This window comes from Tamandua tetradactyla, chromosome 5 (genome assembly GCF_023851605.1).
Source record: "Tamandua tetradactyla isolate mTamTet1 chromosome 5, mTamTet1.pri, whole genome shotgun sequence".
NCBI lineage: Eukaryota > Metazoa > Chordata > Mammalia > Pilosa > Myrmecophagidae > Tamandua > Tamandua tetradactyla.
Window position 1 is genome coordinate 191065523 of NC_135331.1, and position 22053 is coordinate 191087575.

The 22053-nt window shown below is 45.2% G+C and overlaps 1 protein-coding gene across 8 annotated transcripts in view; it reads right to left on the reverse strand.

Moving 5' to 3' along the window:
* ARHGAP18 (Rho GTPase activating protein 18) overlaps positions 1 to 22053 on the reverse strand; it is a 123496-nt gene that overhangs the window by 43095 nt on the left and 58348 nt on the right. For all 8 annotated transcript variants that reach the window (XM_077162873.1, XM_077162872.1, XM_077162877.1 and 5 more), the window contains 3 exons: positions 21105 to 21340; positions 16271 to 16334; positions 10978 to 11150 (listed from right to left, as the gene is read on the reverse strand). In XM_077162873.1, the coding sequence (XP_077018988.1) occupies positions 10978 to 11150; positions 16271 to 16334; positions 21105 to 21340 (473 nt within the window). The remainder of the gene's footprint in view (positions 1 to 10977; positions 11151 to 16270; positions 16335 to 21104; positions 21341 to 22053) is intronic.

Genomic DNA, 22053 nt, shown 5'->3' on the forward strand with positions numbered 1-22053 from the left:
GACCCTCAGCCCACAGGCCCCTCAGCCCAGGAGGACCCCCAACCCACAGGACCCCCAGCCTACAGGACCCTCAGCCCAGGAGGACCCTCAGCCCACAGGACCCTCAGCCCAGGAGGACCCTCAGCCCACAGGACCCTCAGCCCAGGAGGACCCTCAGCCCACAGGACCCTCAGCCCACAGGACCCCCAGCCCAGGAGGACCCTCAGCCCACAGGACCCTCAGCCCAGGAGGACCCCCAGCCCAGGAGGACCCTCAGCCCACAGGCCCCTCAGCCCAGGAGGACCCCCAGCCCACAGGACCCTCAGCCCACAGGACCCCCAGCCCAGGAGGACCCCCAGCCCACAGGACCCTCAGCCCACAGGACCCCCAGCCCACAGGACCCTCAGCCCACAGGACCCCCAGCCCAGGAGGACCCCCAGCCCACAGGACCCTCAGCCCACAGGACCCTCAGCCCAGGAGGACCCTCAGCCCACGGGACCCCCAGCCCAGGAGAACCCCCAGCAGGCCGGGGGCCCAGCCCACCCGAAAGAGAAAAGACCCTTGTTAATGACCTTCAGGAGCCAAGGACGCTCACAAGTCCAGCAAACTAGAGCTGGAAGGAAAAGGCGGAGGGGACGTGGAAGACAGGAAGGGGGAGGCACAGCAGCCGCGGCGGGTGCTTCGGGAAGGCCAGGGGCCTTTCCACACACGACGGACCTTTAACTGTCATGAAAGCCCAGTGGGGTGGGCACAGAAAGGCTGTCTGGGGCAGGGGGACAAACAGAGACATGAGGGCCAGAACGCCTACGAGCCACCGTGCCAGCCGGGTGACGTGATGAGGGCGCACTGTTTCTGTGAGTGATGATGATAAGGCCACCTAACCAAAGGCTGGCCGTGAGGCGTCCACACCGAGCACGTGCTCAGCACTCTCACATGGCTGCTGTCACCGTTCTTACGACGGAACAGATGGAGAGATCAAGGCTTCAAGAGATGACCCAAACCAATGGCGGCACCGGGACAAACACGAACTGGACGGGCGCCTTCCGCCAGGCCTCGTCCCCTCTTGCTACCATGTCAGTTCATGCCTGACATGCGGTGGGTGGAAAAGGACAGAGAGCCCAGGAAGCAAATTCCAGACACATTCCCGTCTTCACTCCTGAGCCTGGAAAACCACCCCCAGGGGGGAAATACAGGCACCTCTGGTGATGACAAGGCAGAAGACAGAAACAGCCTCAACTGAAAAGAAACCTGGTGTTTTTTCTTAGTAACTCAGTTCTTGGTATCCTCCCTACTTCTATCTCCCCTCTCACCCAAACACAAAAAGAACTAGGGAGAAGGGGGAAAAAAAAAAAGAAAACCCGTATCTTCTATACCAAATCGATACCACTGAAAAAGCTAGGCTATAGCATTCGCACCCATACTAGTTTATTTCGGACTTCCCATGTTACCGTTATTTTCTACCCCAAACCAATGGGCTTGCTGGGCTTGGTTTCCCAGCTTGGAGAGAAGGGAAATCTTTTTGGGAAAAGAGCTGGGTGTTCAGTTACTGTTTTTGCTTTTCTCAAGTATCTATTAACTAACCACAATCTGAAAGGGCTGTAATGTAAAACTGTAAATTTCTCTAGCATGTTCAATACAAATTATAGTTACACTGAATTTACATTGCTAAAACAACGATCATTCTCTGGTAGCTTGATCAATATCTTATTATCAAGATTGTATCAGTTGGCTTCCTCGTTTAATTTAATTGCCAAGGACATTCCAATGATTCCTTTTTATTCCCTTTGCTTTATGATTTCTGCACTATGTCATCAACACTTCATGGCCTAAAAAGCTACTGTAAATCCTCACCCGCCATGAGGGGGACCCAGGTTCTATTCCCTGAGCCGGCACATGCCAAAAATAGAGGAAAAAACAAAACAAAACAAAAAAACTAGTGCATAAGACATATCCCGGAGCACTTGTTCTCAAACTGTGCTCCAGAGGTCCTTGGGGAGGGGAGTCCCAAGACCCGCCAAGGCTTCCCTGAATAAACAGCAAAACTTCATCGCCTTTTTCACTCTCCTGATCGCCTGAGGGCCCTGTGGAATTTTCCAGAGATACATGATGTAAACTATTGCAACAGACTGAAGGTAGGAGCAGACAGGAGAATCTACGGGATTAACGCAAAACCATGTGCCATGTCTTACTAATTTTCTTATTGGAAAAGTTATTTTTCATAAAAACATTATCTAGATCAGCCTTATTATTTTTAATTTAAATGGGTTTTTAATTTTTTTTCAATTTAATTTCCAATACCAAAAATACCAAAAGGTCACACAAACCAAAACTTCCTGAAGTTCTTGGCCATTCTGAAGAACACAGAGGGACTCAGAAACCAACATTTTGTCCCAATGTCCCATCACTGTCCCAGAGCAATCCCCTCTACCTAACACTTTTCTCAGGTGCTCGAGCAGCTAATGCAGGAAAACTCAACTCCAAGAAGGAACCTTCAAGTCCACTCTAGGAGAAGAGGGGTCTTTCCGAACACTTTTATAATACTTTTTTTTTAAGTGCTGGGGATAACTGAAGACGTAGCTGCAGTGAATCTGTGGCGCAGGTACCAATGGCCTCTGTGGCACGGCGCCCTGCAGGTGGCACATCCCATCACTTTCTGTGCCTCAGCCTTTTCCCTGCAAAACGGGAACAACAACAGAACCTTCCTTGTGGGGTTGTGGTCAGGAGCAGATGGTGCATAGTAATCGCTCAAAAAAATGATTACTGTATTTTTGAGCAGCACTAAATAATTTCAGTTTTGAACCCTGAATGATGAAAAAAATCACATTTTCCTTTTCTTCTTAATATCAGGGCAAGGTAAAACAAAATTGGTAAGGATAATACTCCCATCGGATATATCTTCCCCAAAAGTCCCAATAGGGTAAGAATTATCACGTCATATTCTAAGCAGGGAAATTGAGGCTCGGTGCAGGTAAGAATTTACGCATGGCCACAGGGTGCAGGGACGATGCAAATGCAGTTCTCCTGATTCTGAATTCGGTACCCACTCCGTTGTGCTGCAGTTTCCTAGTCCACCCAGCAGGCAGAAGGACCTCGGGGGCGAAGGTCACGGACGCAGGAGTGCGAGCCCCTACGGACAGAAGCCAAGTCCCCTGGCCTCGGTGACCTGCTGCCCCAAGGCCTGACCCTCCACAGGTGCCCTGTCCGCGGTCTGCTCAGGGAATACTGGGTATCAACTTGCTCTGCCTTTTAGACTCTTTTGGATACATTTAAAAGAATATGAGTCTCACTCCAAAATGTCTTAATAGTGTGTCAGAAACAACAACTTTAGCATCTGTCTAAACTTTCGATAATGTGGAATGCCAAATTTTAAAATGTGTGTCTGGGTACCGAGATTGTAAGGATGCGTTCCTGCAAAAGAGTCTGAAGACAACTGACCTACCAAAGGCAAGAGGGTGGAATCCCACAGCCTGCAGCAAGGATGCCAGAAGCAAACTGATTTATACCAGGAAGTTCCCCCAAAGCATTTCTATTTTTATTTCACAGTCAAGGAAGTCAAGATTCAGAAACATTAAAACTTGCTCAAGGGCGGCCACGGTGGCTCAGTGGCAGAGTTCTCACCTGCCACGCCGAAGACCCAGGCTTGATTCCTGTGCCTGCCCACGCAAAAAAAAAAAAAAAATTGCTCAAAATTCAGGACTTTAAAGCTTCAGCAGAAGTCATGAGGTCACTTCAGAAGGGCCACAGGTTATCAAGGGGAAAATTAAAGACACTGCAGAGGTCCAAACTGGCAGGCTAAGGTAAATGAAATGAGCAGCCTCTCCCAGGGAGAAGAGCCCAGAAACAAGCTCAGTGAGGTGAGATATCCTGGCTGGAAGCAGCCCTGATTTCCTATGATGGTCACTGAATTTGACTTTTCCAATCAAGCAAAAGGGCTTACATTTATCTCATGTCTACTCCCCTGCACCCCATACATGCAATAAGAGTTCTAAATATTGTATTAAAATCAATGGCTTTGGGCCAAACATGTAATAGAGTTATTTAAAGCATTACCAGAGGCAAATGTTTAAGAGACACCTGAAATTTTATTCGTTCAAACATTTGATTTGCCTGGCAATGCATATCATGAGCTTTATTTATTTATTTACTTTAACATGGTGCTTAATGAAAAGAGTTTAGTTCTTTATCCTGATGTTTAATTCATAGCAGCGGCTTCAAATATTTATAAAGTTTCCTGTCGTTTTGTTTAGTTAGTGGACTAGATGCTTCAGTTCCTTGGCTAGGAGAAGGCAGTGCAATATTGGCAAAAAAAAAAAAAAGCTTTTTACCGCTTGAATACATGTGTCTAGTTTTTAAAAAAAGAGGAAAATAAAATGCAAAAAAAAAATAATAATAATAAGGTCCTTGACCCCCAGAATTACTGGAAATGACTGAGGCAGCTCTGCCTCTCTCAGCCTCTTCAGTGGGCTGGGCAGCTGGGGACGGACGTCCCATGGGACGTTGCTCAGAAATGATAGGTAGAAATTTCTAGATTCATCTAGAAATGATAAACTTGACTTTCTCAGTGATCAAATCACTCTAGCTTCACCCTGGAAGGCAAGAAAATCCTTTCTTCAACAGCCAGCTTCCACAGATGGCTTCTTTCCATCATCTTCTAGGAAAGGCATTTGAGACCTAAGATTTTTCCATGTGTGAAATGTGAACTTATTATAGCATTTCATTCTTTGTCATTTCCAGAGGATAAATACTTTTTCAGATAATCAATGTGTTAGGATTCTTTCAAATTTGCATTTTTCCATATTTCCTTATTTTTATCATGGATAACAAGAGGCACAATTTAATTTTTGCATGACAATTCAGGACTGTGCCCTGAAACAGCGATTTTAATACTGTCTAACAATCAAGTTTGCGTCTGCCTTAGAGTGTCAGTCTTTTCACCCAATCCTGACCCGTCACTTCCTCCACTGTCCTTCTGCCCACCCCTGAGAAGCTCCATCCTCCACAGCCTCCCACTTGTACCTCCCTGTCCAGTTAGTGGCCCAAGCATGCCCTGGATGTCGCTCCCAGGCAGCAGAGGTTGTTAATAAATGTGATAAACTCAAATTAAACATGAGTCAATAAGAGTCCAAAAGACTCTGAATAATCACCTCAGAATGAAGATACAGGCATGCATCTAGCATATGGGATTTATCACAGCTATTATTTCAAAGCTATCATCTTAGAAACCTCTGCAAAGCCTCAATGTGGTCAGTCACTGGGGCAGAACAGAGGCTATTAGATCCAGTAAAGCAGAGTCTTCTTTGTATTCTCTTCTACACTCTCCTGAGCAAGCTGTCAGAAGCTCCAACACTGGGGCACTTAAACTCACACCTGCATCAGGTGGGCACTGACCCGTAAGGCACATTAAGTGGAGTCGATGCTTATCCAAAGAAAGCTCCAGCTTTGAAAGCTCAGTTGTTGAAGCCAGACTCAGCCTGCCACATAAAATCTCTCTCATCTGTTTTCTTGTATGAAAAGTGGAGAAAATAGTATTTATCTCAAGAGATCATGTATTAAATAAATAATTACAGGGCATAATCTCTGAGATACAGTAGGTACCCAATAGGTCATAGCTACATTTTTAAACTGAAACAATTAAAGGGTAACAAATCCAATCTCCAGATTTAAGAAGAGAAATTTGAATCCACTGCTGGAGATCCTAAAGAATTGACAGAAGACTGCTCAACGCTTTAAGAAAAGGAAGTGAATGTGAATTAGGGTCACCAGGGAACAGGGTCTTACATACCAGCCTTACTGCTCATTTCCAGAGGCAGGAGAGTATGGCGTAGGAATGGAATTTGAGGGTTTATCTGCTTAGACACCTGTCCCAGAGTGGTGACTATAAACCGTCCCTTTATCACCTTGCTGTGACCTTGGGAGACACACGATGTGCCTGATTCTGGGAGACGGACAAATGGCTGCACAGGCGAACAGGTGGAGACATGCATAACAGCATTCACGGATTGATCATTATCAGAAGCACGGCACCTGACAGCTGAAAAGGTAATCCCACACACTATAATCTCAAGTCTTCACAATCGGGACATGTAATAGTGGCGTCACTGAGCAGAGACCTCTGGCAAACAGCAGAGCGATGGAAATGGGTGGTCACTCTGGGCTCAGGCACAGCGCCCGCACAGCTGAGACACGAGCACAGATTTGTTAAGCAGAATAAAATGGCAGAAGAAGTTTTCGTTTTCAAGTGGAAGATTAACTTATACTTAATATATCGTTTTAATCAAGAACTTAAAAGTCAGCAATGTTTTAATTTTCTTTAGTCAAGCCTAATATTCTTCAGTTTAAAACACTTCCAAATGTTGAGGTAAAGACAGTATCACTTTTTAAAGGTCCTTTTGCTAAGGATAATCTGAATATAACTATCATCTCTTTAGGCCAAATGATTCTTTTCTTTTCCCACTACCTATAAAAACAGATTCTTAAAAATATATAATGATAATGGGTGTGGGCCACAGTGGCTCAGTGGTAGAGTTCTCACCTGCCATGCCCGAGACCAGGGTTCGATTCCTGGCGCCTGCCCCCACACGCACACACACAATATATATATATATATGATAAGGACATCCAGGGGTGAAATTCTCTCTGGTGGTGTGAGAGATGAGTCCCAGCCATGAGCCTGGCTCTGGCACAGTGGGATCGACAACACCATAACAAATAAGGGATCAATGGCTGAGACAGTTCAAATAGTCGAGAGGCTACTCCGGAGGCTAGTCTTCTGCAAGCTCCAATTAAACATTGCTACATATCACAGTTTGCCAACCCCCCAACCTAAACCATTTCTGCCAACCGTAAAGATCACCTAGGGACTTATATGAGATTCTACGAAGGTCCCATGCAATAGGGTAATTTTCCAGAAACCTATAACCTCCAGATGGGTCCCTGGGCCAGGCAAGTCCTGAAACCTAGAGGGCCCAGCCTCTCCAGAACATCAACTGGTTCCATCTCCCTACCTCACATTATGGACAGATCCTTCCAACATCAAAAAGTTAGAATGGGCACAGCCCAAATACCCTGAAAGAGTGGGAGAAAGACCAAAGATGGTGGTGGAGTTATACAGAGAAGGTCAGGTTTAACAAAAGAGTATGATTGCGGATTCATTATACTGATATTTCTTTTAGTCTCCAGTATCTGAGAGCAGTTAGAAATAAAAACCTAAAATTGTGGAACTGTATGTAACCCATACCAAACTCTAACACCTGTTCTACAACTAATCGATGTGATGTACTTTGAAATTTATTGCTTTTATGTATATACGTTATTCAAACAGAAGAAAGAGTATAATAGAGAAGACAGGATTCAATAAACGAGTATGAGAGCTGAATCATTATACTGATATTTCCTTAAGTCTCCAGAGTCTCAGAGCAGCTAGTAGTAAAAACCTAAAATCGTGGAATTGTAACCCATACCAAACTCTGAAATCTGTTCGACAACTAATCGTTGTTGTGTGCTTTGAAATTTGCTTTTTGTATATATGTTATTTTTCACAATAAAAAAAACACTTAAAAACCTTAAGGTGTAAAAAAACTGTAAGAACACAGAGCGTGCGAACGAGATGGCCGTGGGAGCAGAAGGACATCTGGCCTCTCAATGGCAATATTTTCTAAAAACTAGAAATAGCAAACCATGCTAAAAGTTGTATATTTCCCACCCAGAATTAATTCCCAGCCAAATTCCCTATCAAGCAAGAGTTGAAAAAAAAGACATTTTCTAAGATCTCAAAAATAATCCTTCCCTCACTGTGAATGAAATAACACCATTGAATTGTATATTTGAAATAGCATACAATTGGAAATTTTAGGTTGTTTGTTACCAGAATAAAAAAAAGAAAAAACACATAGACTAGCACAATGCAGGTGAACCCTAGTGTAATGACTCTAATTAATAGTACAAGTATAATAATACTGCTTTGTCAATTATAACAAAGGTGCCACACACTAACCCAACTGTCCAGGAGAGGGAAAACTGTGTGAGGGGATTGTATATGGGAAAATTCAGTATCCTCTGCTGATTTTACTGGAAACTTACAACTGCTTTAATAAAATAAATATAAAAGTCAAGGGGAAAAAGTATGTGATAAAGCCTGGAACACATTCAGCTGTTCATCTCTAGCTCTCTGGTTGAATAAAGCATGGTACATCCTCTTAATGGAATATAATATATCTACAAAGGAAAAAGAAATACTACTCTGTGCTACTCTAAAGTGATCCCCAGACTATACTGTTAAATTAAGAAAATATTAAGGTAGAGAAAAATGTATATATACATATATATACGTTTTTTTAAGTTTAACTCTAAAGGGGGGAGGGACTAGAGTGGTGACTCAAGGACAGAAGCTAGAATTTTAATACAACTTGATATGAGATTCGACTTTTGAGTCATAAAATGTATTATGTACTATTAAAAAAAGGGGAAAAAAGGGCATTTCATAAAAGCAATCCTTAATAGTTGTAAAGAACATGAAACAAATGAACCCAGTTTGGGTGTGCAGTCGATGGCTTCATCATACAGAAAACAATTGTGCCAGCATCCTAAAATACGGGAATTTTCTGTACATTCCTTCTGGGATATACCGTTAATGACACACAAAAAAGGAGAGGACGAAAAAAAACCTAAACCAAGTTGAAATTGTCCTTTGGTAACTGAACTGCGGATGGTAGCACTAGTTGCTATTCTGAAAATACCATGCATTAATGTAAACAATCAGTTGGGCGGAATTCCACTGTCCCCTGAGAACTGAGGCTGTTAACATGAGAGAAAGGAGTGACGGGTGAACTTCTATCCCGGGAGAGGCTGGAGAGCCCTAAGCAACCCAGAGCCATGTGCCTGTGGCAGCCAGGAATGCATATTCCTATCTCTCCTAGAGAACTTAAAATTTTTAGAAAGTGCTAAAAAGAATAAAAAGAATGAATGAAGTATTTATCTTTCTCTCCCTACATGAACTGTTCCTCTAGACAATAAATGAGGGAAGATTTTACTTAAAAGAAGTATTTTGTAATAAATGAAAAAGAGAAAGAAAATAACAGAATATTACCATTCTGCAGCTGTTAATTAAATTAATGGGTCCAGATGCTGGTCTCAACAGCTGGCAATATCACCATAGGAGAGAGACCATCCAGAATGCATGTCTCCAGATAGAATGCTCCATGTAGGAAACAGACTTGTCCTGAACCCAATAAAGCCTCCAGAGCCAACTAATTCATACAAGAAAGAGATAAATGGGTTCAAATGGGATGCAATCAGCCAAAGGGTAAACTTCTCTACAAGTTAACAATGAGGGACCTTAACAAATAAATTAACAAATTAATTGCAAGGGAAAGAGGGAGAAAGGGAGAAGGAAGGAAAGAATTACAATGCATGGACTTTTTTTGGATCCTAATTCAAACAAATTGTACCCAAAAAAAGTCATGAAATTTGTAATACAACTTGAAATTTGAACATTGACTGCACATAGCAAATAAAGAATTATTCGCATTTTTTAGATGTGATAATATGAATTTTTTTTTTAATCCTCCTAATCTTTCAGAAATGCATGCTGAAATATTTCTGGATGACAAGATATGATTCAGAGATGTGTTTTGAAACAACACAGAGTAGGAAAGCGGATGGGGATATGCAGAGGTCAAGACTGGCCATGGGTTAACGCCTGTGGGAGTTCCTTATACTATTCTTTTTAAATTTTGCATTTTTGAAATTCTGCATTTTTAAAAACACAAGGCATTCAGGGGCAGTGAGAACTTTCAGTGCCCAGTTTGTTTTCGAAATACAATTTGCCAGGACAAGGAAGGAGAGCTGAAGCCTTGGAGAAATGAAGAAATGACACTTTCCAGGTCTGAGTGGAGGAAACTGAACCTGGAACAATTGTGCTAGAAGGTTCAGAAGTAAAAGGAACCAGCTTTGTAGGGGTCTTGCTGGTGAAAGTCAGGTAAATTTTACATCATCATCAAAAACAGATGACAATAATGATCTATAAACACTGAATAAAAAAGAAGCCAGCAGTGTGTGGTAGTGGTATTCAAAAACAAAACGAGAGAAGGGAAGGAAAGCACATTTACAGAAGGATGTCAGCCAATAAGGAATATGAGGATTAGAAAATTGCTATTATTCAGACACCAGGTTCAATTATGGTTTCAGCCAAGGATTACAAGTGAATGGTAAGCACTTGGTCATTAGTGGCAAATAGGATATTCACCCAATGTCATGGATTTCCCAACAAATTCGTAATAACTGTAAATAGAAAAAAGGTCCGTTTACAATGGGGAGACTGGGTGGGCCCCTCCTGAACCAAATGATCAAACTTTCATCAATAATGGGAACAAATGACCCTATGGACCTCTCCCTATGATGCAACAGAAGCCAGAAATATATCTGTGCAGTAGGATTTGGCTAAATATATATGATCTGAATCCAATTATGAGGAACCCATCCAGCAAATTCCAAAAACTAGTTTGGACTCTTCAAAAATATTAAAGAAGAGAAAAGCAAGGGTAAGGGTGCTAATCCAGATTCAAGGAAACCAAAAAGATAGGTCAATTAAATTCCCTGAGTGAATTCCAGATGGAGGTGGGGAAAGAAACTATTCGGGATGACGCTGACAAACTCAGGACGTTTTAATATGGCTGTGTAAGTCACAGTTTTTGCATCAGTGTTCAGTTTCTTGAGCATTATAACTGTTGTGTTTCATATGCCCATGTTAAGCTCAAAATGAAGAATGAAAAAAAAGCAGATGTTTATCTACCTGACAGCACAGCATATAGTGACAGCTGGTACGGTCAGGATGGCTTTGAGCCACCTAAAGCCAGGCGGCTTTGATTGCAGTGAAGGTTGCATGGGTGTTTGCTACACTGTTATTTCAACTTCTCCACAGGTGTGGGAGTCTTCAGACTAAAACCTGATGAAAAATACATTACATCAAGTTTAGTGACATCTGCACAGGAAGCTACGTACAGGTAACGGGGCGTCATGGCCTCCGCTCCTCTGAGTCTTCCTCGCGCTCTCCTTCTGGCCGACCGCCTGCTCCGCGAAGGAAACCTCCAGGTTGATGTCTGCTTCAGACACAGGGGCCTCCTCAGGTGTGCAAGGGCCCAGCACCGTTTTGCCGTCCAAGGTAGATGCCTGATCTGAGGGAAAAAGGAAAGAAGAGAGACCCCAATCCACAAGCTTTGTTTCTTTTTTTCCTTCTGATACATGGGCTGTACAAAAATCTTTGGAAAAGTGCTATTTTCTCTAGGTATTAAACTGTTATTTTAATGGGAAAAAAGTATATGCATGGAACCCTACCAACAGTCAGGGGATGAAGAGGGAAGGAATGACTAGAGAGTCATAATTCAGTTGTGGAATCTTTCCTTGTGACCACAATCCTTAAACAAGATCCAATTCCAAGACATCGCTGGAGAAAATCCAAACCTTAACGAAAAACCTAGTAGAGATTAAGTAGATTGTTTGTTTTATATTATAGTGAGGAGTTAAAAGTAAAAAAAAGGAGAGCGATGACATGTACTCTCTCTTTGAACTAGCAACACACCATCTCATCTACTCCCAGTTGAGCAGATTCCTGGAATAAACCTCTTTCACACCCTACATTTCTCTTCTGGAATGTTACCCACCCATCGCAGAGAAAATTCCAAACAAGAATTCACGCCAAAACACATCACTGCAGGAGCGAGTTCTGCAGGTACCTGGTACAGGAACCAACAGGCTTTACACCTGATCTCCTATCAAAGGGCATACAAAGCTAAGACAAATACAAACACTAGTCAAGTAAGTTTCAGATATTTATGTCAACATTTCAAGGGTAAAATAAGTTTAATTCTTCTTTTTGTTTGTTTGTTGTTATTAAGCCTCAAGGAAAGGGTTAACGTTCAGAAACATCTTTGCTGAAACGTCAGCTTCAACCTTTGAAGAAAATAACCTCTAAACTCAATTACTTAGGAAGTTTTTGGTTTTTAACGCAACTCACATTAAAACAACAAAAACAAAAACAAAACCAAAAAATGACAGGGGTTACTAATATTTTCTCACTGCAGACCATTAATTCATGGTGAGATGCTCGTATAGGATGACCTGCATGATGCACTCATGTGCTCACACACTAACACGGAAAGGGGACTGAAGAGGAAGTGCTGGCGAGGTCGCGGCACATCATTAAACACTGCAGTCTTCAGAAAATCATCAGGTTTACAGTCATTTAAATTAAAAAACTTTCCTTCAATCAAGAGAAAATTAACAAGTAAATATAAATCCAACCTTACTCACTCCCATTCAGCAAGTAAGTGTGACTCATTGAATAAGGCAGCTTCATGGGCCTGAACCTACCTACGCAGGGACACAGCGCCCCCAATTCAGAAGGCCCCCAGCTCAGAAGGGCCCCCCAGCTCAGGAGCACCCCAGCCCAGCAGTACCCCCAGCTCAGATGGGCCTAGGCTCAGCAGCACTGCAGCTTAGTAGTACCCCCAGCTCAGCAGTACCCCAGCTCAGCAGTACCCCCAGCTCAGCAGTGCCCCCAGCTCAGCAGCGCCCCAGCTCAGCAGTACCCCCAGCTCAGCAGTGCCCCCAGCTCAGCAGTACCCCAGCCCAGCAGTACCCCCAGCTCAGATGGGCCTAGGCTCAGCAGCGCCCCAGCTCAGCAGTACCCCCAGCTCAGCAGTGCCCCCAGCTCAGCAGCGCCCCAGCTCAGCAGTACCCCCAGCTCAGCAGTGCCCCCAGCTCAGCAGTACCCCAGCTCAGCAGTACCCCCAGCTCAGCAGTGCCCCCAGCTCAGCAGTACCCCCAGCTCAGCAGCGCCCCAGCTCAGCAGTGCCCCCAGCTCAGCAGTGCCCCCAGCTCAGCAGTACCCCCAGCTCAGCAGTGCCCCCAGCTCAGCAGTACCCCCAGCTCAGCAGTACCCCAGCTCAGCTGTACCCCCAGCTCAGCAGTGCCCCCAGCTCAGCAGTACCCCCAGCTCAGCAGTACCCCAGCTCAGCAGTACCCCCAGCTCAGCAGTGCCCCCAGCTCAGCAGTACCCCAGCTCAGCAGTACCCCAGCTCAGCAGTGCCCCCAGCTCAGCAGTACCCCCAGCTCAGCAGTGCCCCCAGCTCAGCAGCGCCCCAGCTCAGCAGTGCCCCCAGCTCAGCAGTGCCCCCAGCTCAGCAGTACCCCCAGCTCAGCAGTGCCCCCAGCTCAGCAGTACCCCCAGCTCAGCAGTGCCACCAGCTCAGCAGTGCCCCCAGCTCAGCAGTACCTCCAGCTCAGCAGTGCCCCCAGCTCAGCAGTGTCCCCAGCTCAGCAGCGCCAGGCTGGTTTGATGCCCCCCTCCAGCCAACTGGATTGTCAGCAAGGTCTCTGTGCCCTGGGCTTCTTAAATTATGTAGCTGGTGCTGGAGGTGTTTCAGTTAACAAAGTAAATCAACATTTATTTACCTGTGTAACTAAGAATAAATTTGAATCTCCTTGAAGCTGTTAATAAATTGTTATCTGCTGCCATTGATATATTGTTTTTTTAACAGCCTATGGTAACATATTTTTAAAATTAGAATACCTGTACTGTTTTCTGATTAATTTTTACAGTATTAACATAAAAGTCAACACAAACTTTTCTTTTATTTTCCCACTGGTTCGTACCGTTTTATGCTTTACTGTGTATATGTATGTTGGTTTCCTAGGAAACTATTCTAAGAAGGGAAAAATGATTAGCCATTTTCTTAAATTAGAAGCTATCTATCCAGCAACCAAGTGTCTATGGACAAGAATTTTAAAATGACTCCCTCTTCTCCCAAACTCTGATTCCAGAGTTAAGGTAAACTCCCCCTCTGCCCACAGCTGGGTTTTGCAGGATTCAAAATGAGCAGAGGAATTAGAATTGTTAGGGCACAGTTAAACGATGAAATTTCCTCTGAAACCACAGCAAATAAAAATATGGTAGCTAAAAGCCTAAAGGTCCCAATGGGGAACCAAGTTAGGGCAGCTGGTGGTAGGAGAAACAGTTTGGGGGCGAAGGGAGCCCTACTATAAGAAATACAGGAACTGGAAGGTTAATTGGCTGATTAAGCCAAGTATCTAATGAATCAATTATCTACTCTCAAACAGAAGAGTTGACAAAAAATGCTGAAATAAGATTTTGGTTCTTAAAGTCCTAAAGCATAAACACTATTATTTCTTTACTCTGTTCTCCTCTGGCTTTCAAATAAACAGTAGTACTATTTTAGAAAATTTTACAAAGTCCCTCAAAGGTTTGCAGTTGTCCAAAACATTCTGAAGTGCTTTATTTTAAATAATAATTTTCCTTTCTCCACAACAATCCAAAATAAAATAATAAAATAAATATATCATTATGGGGCGGTTAAAAATAATTATTAAAAAAAGGAATTATTTTGGTATTATTAATATCTCTAAATGTATATATTCAGTGCGAAGGCTTTCATATGTACCGAGTAGTGAAATTTGATGGAAAAAAACCTGATGCTTAACAGTGGATTAATTAATTTGAAATGCGACAACCCATGTAGCCTTAAAATGTTATACCATTTTCATTTAAATAAGTATCTTTGATTAAACATGATTAAAAACCCAAGGGTGGGTGCCACGTTCGAAATGGACAATGCCGCCCATTCCCGGGGGCTGCAGCAGCAGCAGCTTCCCTCTGGACTGCAGACAGCACTTCCCGGGTACTTCCTGAGGAGCCCTCCGACGTCTGCAGGACACCGGCCGACTCCCGGGCTGACTGCCCGGCCGGCGGAGGGGCCGCCCAGAACAGGTGCAGCGGCCACACTCTCTGACCGGGATGCCAGGACACAGCCTCACGGCATGACTCGAGGCTCTACGCCCACTTTCCAGCAAAAGTAGAGGTAAATCAGGCAGCAAGTCTGTCACATTTCCCATGCTTGCCACAAGCTGTGCCAAAAAGTGCTCACAGAACAAACTCATCTTCCAGAACTGCTGTCTGCACAGCCTGCGTCATGACCTCTGGCAAGGATGGACGCCACCAGGAGAGGACAGCGTCTTCCTCACTAACTGTTCCGCAGCTGTGGTCCCCCTCCCCGCAGACCCACAGCACACTGACACTGGACGGAAGGCTCGTCTGCCGTGATGACCGGCTCTCCAGCAGGCCAGAGCTTGCTAGGCCGGCAAGCTGGCCGCTTCGGTGTTTGCAGATCTAGGGAAAAGCCTTGCAATTTCATCCTGATATAAAACAGGTAATCAAACAAATCTTCGCAGAATAGTTAAAATCAAGTTTTTATAGATATAAATATTATATGGATATGTATCTGTCTCACACACATTAAAAAAAAAAAATCTGAGACAGGTACCGGAGAGATGTTCTGAGGAAACTACAGAAGGAACAATAGAGATGCTGGGATTTCAGAATGTCCCATAAAATCTGGACGAACACACGATTTTTACGGGAAGGTGGGAGCCATCTCCCCCTCTTCTGCGGTTTACCACATTCCCTTCCCCCCCAAATCCCAACCCAGGGGCACCCCCACTGGTGTCAGGCAGGCAGGGGTTAAGAATCTGGACAGGCAAGAAGGACAGTCCCCGAGTCTGTCCACGCAGTCAGAGTTTGTTACATAACACGTTATGGACCAAAGTTATAAGCTTAACCCAGACCAGTAATGAACAATTCTTTCTCTTTTTGTAAACGAATAAAAGAGCTATAATTTATTTCTTGGTAAGTACTAAAAAAGTCCTAATATGTATTTTCATCCAGGCTTTGAGTTTTTATTTCTTACATAACAAAAACAGAAGAAGAATTTATGAAAAGGGAAATTGTAATCAATTGTGCAAGAAACCTTGAACCATCCTTTTAAAACGTTTCTAAACCTCCTGAAGAGCAAGTCATTTACGAACTGACGAGCCTGTGATTTGAGAACAAGGTTCCCACTTCGCTGTTCCACTCTCTAGCTGTGGGGCTTTGGGAAAGTGACTTTGCATCTCTAAACCTCAGTTCCCTCATCTGTAAAATGGGACACAGCCTTGACCTCCTCCATAGGGCCCTTGAGTATGTTAAGGGAGGCAAACCTCTCCCCTAGTTCCCGGTGCCTGGTGAGCATCTGGAAAGATGAGGTTGAGACGGGACAGCAAGGGGTACACAAACCTAAAAACCAACGCCCACTACACGCCATCCTTCTGTAATTATCCACAGGACATCTCACCTTCGCCCTTTAATACGATTTGCACACTAAAATTGAGGATGAGTGTTTATTGATGGACTTGTCTGTCGTACTAATAAATGGGAAAATGTGAGTGAACAGGTCCAACATACCATCTTTTTCTGGATATTTGTTTTCGTTTGTTCCGACTGACTGTGCTTCAGTGCCATCTGGAGCCTAAAGAGAGAAAATGGGCCATTTAGTCGTCTCCAACTCACACGCAGAGAAAACGGTATTGCAAATAATTCCATTACCAACCTTCAGAGTACATAATTAAAAGAAGCACAGTTAAAAAAAAAAATTTTAAAGCCTTGATTTTAACCTACAAGCCATCACCCGACAAATATTTGATGACCTACAAGCTGCGAAACGACTCTGAGTCCTGTGGGGAATATGAAAAACACCGACCGTCCCTGACATCAGAGAGCCGCTCTTTAGTTGGTGATGAAAGAAGAGCATGTTACTAAGTTAGTCCCATTCATCCAATGATGAGCAAATAAACAAGACGAGGTATACTCACAGAAGGGGATACTATTTGACAAGAAAAAGAGACGTACTGCCACACGCTACAACACACGTGATCCTTGAAAACAGTACCTAAGTGAAACACAGCAGTCACAAAGAGCCATACACTGTGCAGTTCCACTTAGACGAAATGTCCAAACAGACACATTTGTAAAGACAGAAAGTAAATTAGAGGTTGCGGAGGGCGAAGGTGGGTAGAGAGGGAGTGCCGACACACGGGCACAGAGGTTCTTTTTGGGGGGATGGAAATGTGCTGAGGTTGGGTGTGGTGATGGTTGGATGACCGTGAATACACTAAAAACCTGTGAACTGTACACTTTAGATTGGTGAACTATATGGGACATTAATTGTATCTCAATGACACTGTTATAAAACAAAATTACAAGCTGACATGTAGGTAATAAAAATATAAATTCTTTAAAATTAAAAAAAAAAGCTTGTCATCCATGAGATAACATGGAGCCAATGATGAAGCAGGCGCTAAGGGAGACGTTTTCGAAGGACTCCTTGTTCAAGGGCTGGGCGGTGACACCTGAAGAACCAAGAGCTCTGACGTGCTTCTGCAGCGACCAGACAGCACTTCCTCTGTGCTCAGGAAGGCTTCGGAGGGAATCTGGAGAGGAGGAACGGGTGCTGGAGCAACACCTAGAGTCCCACTTGAATGCACTACTCTTTAAATGATCATTCTACTGGACGCTCATCTCCACACAAGAGACAGAAGGTCCCTGCCGCTTCCCCGCCCCCACAACCCTCAGCTGGCTGGTGGCCCAGGGCTGCCCCCTCCACTTCCAGCCCAACAGAGGATGGAGAAGCCGTGGGCAGGTGTGGACAGGCCCCTGCTGTCCTGCCTACAGCCTGCCAGTGCCCAGACCGGTGCCCAGCCACCAGCACAGCAGCAGCAGTTGGAGGGTGCATGGACCCATCTTAGCTGCACTCCCCCGCCCCCGGGGACAGAGCAACCCCCCCTCTGCCCGCGGCCACAGAGGGCACGCCCTCAGGCCCAATGAGCACGGTGAGTCATCCTCCTGTGCATGCAGATGAGTGTGGCTGGGAACTGTTTTCCTTAGCAACAGATGACGACAGTGCAGCTGGGATTCGTTCCTGTGTTAGGTTTCCCGGTGTCAGCAAGCACTTCATGAAGATGCAATTAAAATGAACGAGCCGAGTGCGTTTCCACTTGGAGAACAGAAGAACTGACCATGAGGGGGGCTGGCCTGTATTTGCTCGACGGCTGGGGGGTGCCAAGCAAATTTCTAACAGGAGGCGGGGCTGTGTTTCGATTGAAGGCATGCAGTTTAAGCCAGTTCACATCCTTTCATTCAGTTGTGCTACTTCTCTCGTAATGCCGTCATCAGATGGATACCATCCACCAATTACTTTGGACTCAAACCAAGCGGTTTTAGACATTACCAAGAACTTGCTGGAAGTTGCTGCTGCTAGCGTGGAGCAGTGACATCCATTTGGAGGCTGGCAGGAATCCTACAGTATATGTTGTCCTTTTGCTAAGGCTCAGCTCCCTGCCCCTCCCCCTTTCACTTCCTCGTAATTCTCTTAGGGAGGGTTCATTGATTTGAGAAGGAAATGTCATAATACTGTATTTCCTGACCATTCATTTTTCTACAGCTGGAAACTCAATCTACTCCTTCAACTTCGGTGGCTTCCCCAAACAGCCACAGGGTGGTAAGCAAGTCCTGACTGCCTCACCGCAGCCGGACGCCTGCCTGTGGGCCTGGCTCGTGACCCCTGCGCCCACAGAGCCTGGGTCTGAGTCACAATCAACTGTGCGCACGGGCTTCCAATGATTTCTTGGAAGAATGAAATACCTAGGAAAAGCAAAAGATCTCTACATAACAGAAAAATAGCTTACATACAAGCCCTTGCGTTACCCGCCTCCCTTACTTTTGAAGAATCAACCCTCGACTTACAGTAAATATAGAATCTGACAATCAGATTGCTTAGCAGCAAACTCCTGCGTGGAACAGAGCAGAAGGAGGGTTTAAGGCACGTATTTACAGTCAGATGGGTTCTGGGTTTGCCGTCCAGAGGACAGTGAGCTACTTCACAGGCCTCGGTGGGGAGAAGGGAGGCTAAAGCGCTGCAATGCCAGCGCAGTCAAGGGAATCCCTGAAAATCAAGAGACATGGTCAGTGACATGCTGGTGAATTCATCCGAGCAAATGCCACCAACGAGCTGGTGGTCACAGCTGAGCCAGTCCAGCACTTGTAAGAATAATAAGCCAGGAAGGAACTGGAAGGTGCTCGGAGAGATGCCGACTCACACCATGTAGCTGGTAATATGGGGAAAAGACCTGGCAACATCTATTACCTTTATAAACGGGAGAGTGTCAGCAACATTTTTCCATTATTTCTCCAAAGGAATGGGGAACGCTGTCCACATGATTTCCCTGGTGCCAATGACTCGAGCATGACTCGTCCTGGATGCTTTGTGAGGACGTTGAAAAGCATGATGCTAGCGTCAGCCTGGTGGACACGTCGCTAAGCCAGCCAGCGGCCCTGCCTCCGGCACTGAACCCAACTTCCAAGGACTGACTCACGGAGAGTGGGCTCTGACAAACAACTCTCATGACAAAGAGCCGCCTGTGACTCCTCGTTGTCCCCATTCTCCATCATGATGTCATGAGAATTGAGGGCGTGCAGGTGAATCATGAACTTCTTAGGTGGAGACCCTGAGCGAATGTAAATGCTGCCACTGTTATTCCTTTATTTAGGATGGTAATGGGTCACAGTGCCCTGTTTTGGGGTCCTCTCTGAGCCACAGATACCCAAAACCAGGCAGATCCAGAGTGCTGGCCTCTACACGTTCCTTCTCCTTCGGTTTCATCTGTTCTCCCCATAAGTTAAAACACTAGATGAAGAAAAGTTTCTCCTCCCCGCCCCCCCCCCCAACACACACAAAGTTGTCATTGTCCAGAGAAAACCGTTTTCATTTGGCTGAGGCCGTCTGATGTTTGCCTTTAAAGGGACACAGCTCTAGCCTCAAACTCATCTGGGAACAGGGGTGTCGGGTTCCAGAGGATGCCAACCGCTCGGCCTGGCCTGGGAAGATTCTCCTGGTGCCTCTGCACTGCCCGTGAGGTTTGGCTAATCCCTTCTGCTCCCTCTGCTGAGCTAGAGAGACGGGAGAATCTGGGGCAGCAGCAAAGGCCAGGAGTCGGGGGTCAGCCTCTAAACTCACAGGATTTTAGAACTGGAAGAGATGCTGGGGGCTGCCACGCACTATTCTATGGAGGCATCTGCTGCAGGAGAGATTCATTCAAGGTGGTGACTCTACGACTGCAGAAGAGTGGGTGGTGCTCAGTGAGGAACAAGAAAAACAGGGACCTGCTAATGATGAGTTAACTAATTAAAACTCATTTTCATCTAAGAAAAAAGAGCCTGTGAGCCTCAGCAACAGGATGGAAACACTGTGTCTCATAGGACGGCAGTAAAGATGGCGTAAGATAAAACCACAGTGTCTGCAGTGGCGGTAGCAATTATTGTTGTCAACAAATTGTCCAAGATTCCCTTTGTTTGTTCCCATTTCACCCCCCCACTGGGTCTTCCAGGCCAGAGATCCTCAAAATGTGGTCTGTGGACAGGCCAGGACGGAAACCACTAACCCTAGGCACACTATCAGCTCAAGCACACTCTTAATTCAGCTTCCCTTTTAATTTTTGATTTTTGGTAGCAAGACTTCCTTGATGAGGAAGGAGCAATATTCATTTATATTCTGGGCAAGCGCCTCTTCCCCCACAGATGGGTATCAAACAGTCTACCCGCTCTCTGGGCCACACAGCTTGTGAACTTCTTCTGTGATATCTCAGTACCCTAGCAGATGCCAATCACTTCCATTAATAAATTAATCACTTTGACAAATTTTCACTGATGTTATCCAGGCACTAGGCTCTATGCTAAGCCCAAGACAAACAGGGGAAGTTATTTCATGTCTCAGAGCACCTACCTTATAATTCTGCAGCAATGAGCTCCCTCACAATCTATTTCCAGCCATCCCCAAATGGGCCTGTGAATAGCCAACTGTCCCTACACAAGCTGGAATGAAGCAGCGCTTACTTCCCACTTGCCTAGAGGTAATAACTGGCAAACATGCTACCTGGGAAGACTTCTCTGCCAACGCCACTGGGGTCAGGCCCACTTCTAATGCTCCAAGGACACCACTGTCCCCTAACGCAAGGATTTCTACACTGAATTTTAGCTTGCCTGGTTTTCTGCCCCATCAGTAGGGGTCCTGGGAGGGCAAGTATTCAGTCCCTCTTGGTGGCAGCCAGCCAGGAGCGTCAGTGCCGGCATGGGACAGGTGTGCCCCGTGGCGTGCATTAAGTTCCTAATGATGGGGATTAAACCACTCTGGCCAAGGGGACTGGAAGCAGCCTTTCCTTTGCGTCACCATCAAAACAGAACCTACTTTTTCCTTTGGCTCTCTCTGCTGAGCAAAGATGTCTCTGACGTCAGGAATCTGGTACGGTCTATTCCTCTTCCTCAGGGTCTGAGAGACCGTCTCCACCCGCTTCTGCACGGCGGCCGCCTGCGTGCGCGTGAGCGTGGACAGCAGCACCACGCTCTCCTGGGGGTCGCCGGCAGACTCCCCGAACAGATTGGACAGGCCGGCCTCTTTGAGCCACTCTTCCTCCAGTTCTCCCTCTGAAACAGCACAGAAAATGGTACTTCAATCACGAAGCCTGAGAACTTTCACTTTCTTCTAAAGTGCTAAAACTCTTCCTGAACTCTCCCATCACAACCGACCCGCAGCGCTACGGACCATTATCGTGGACTTGAAGAACGGCCACGGACTCCAGCCCCACAGAGACACCAAACTTCAGATCAATCTCATCTAGACTCCGTTTGAGAACTTAAATAACTCCGTATGTGATTAACCTCCAACATTTCCCTGCAGGTTAATGAGGGAAGATGAGACACTGCCTCTTCCAGAGATGAGCAAGCGATGAAGAGAGAACTTGCTTCCGTGAGGTCCCAAAGGAAGCCAACACTGGGGATACATACTGGACCCTGGTTTCTCAGAGTAAATCCGACACTAACGGATGGATACACTTGTTTTTCTCTGCTCTCTGCAGTGGGCAGGGAAAGTGGCAAAGAAGAATAGATCATTTTGACATCAGGAACGACTCATTCCTCACTTATTTTTTTAATCCACCTGGTCAGCATATCAGGTTCATTTTATTTTTATAAAAAAAGCAACACACTATCTTTCAGCAAAGAAGAGCTTATTATGGGAACTAACCGAACAACTGAATCAATACTAGATACTAAAAGCAGGTAGTAAATAGTGGAGTATTGTATGAGAGCTAATGAAAATTGGTAAAGGACAGAAAGATAACCAGAATGGGCTCACTCCA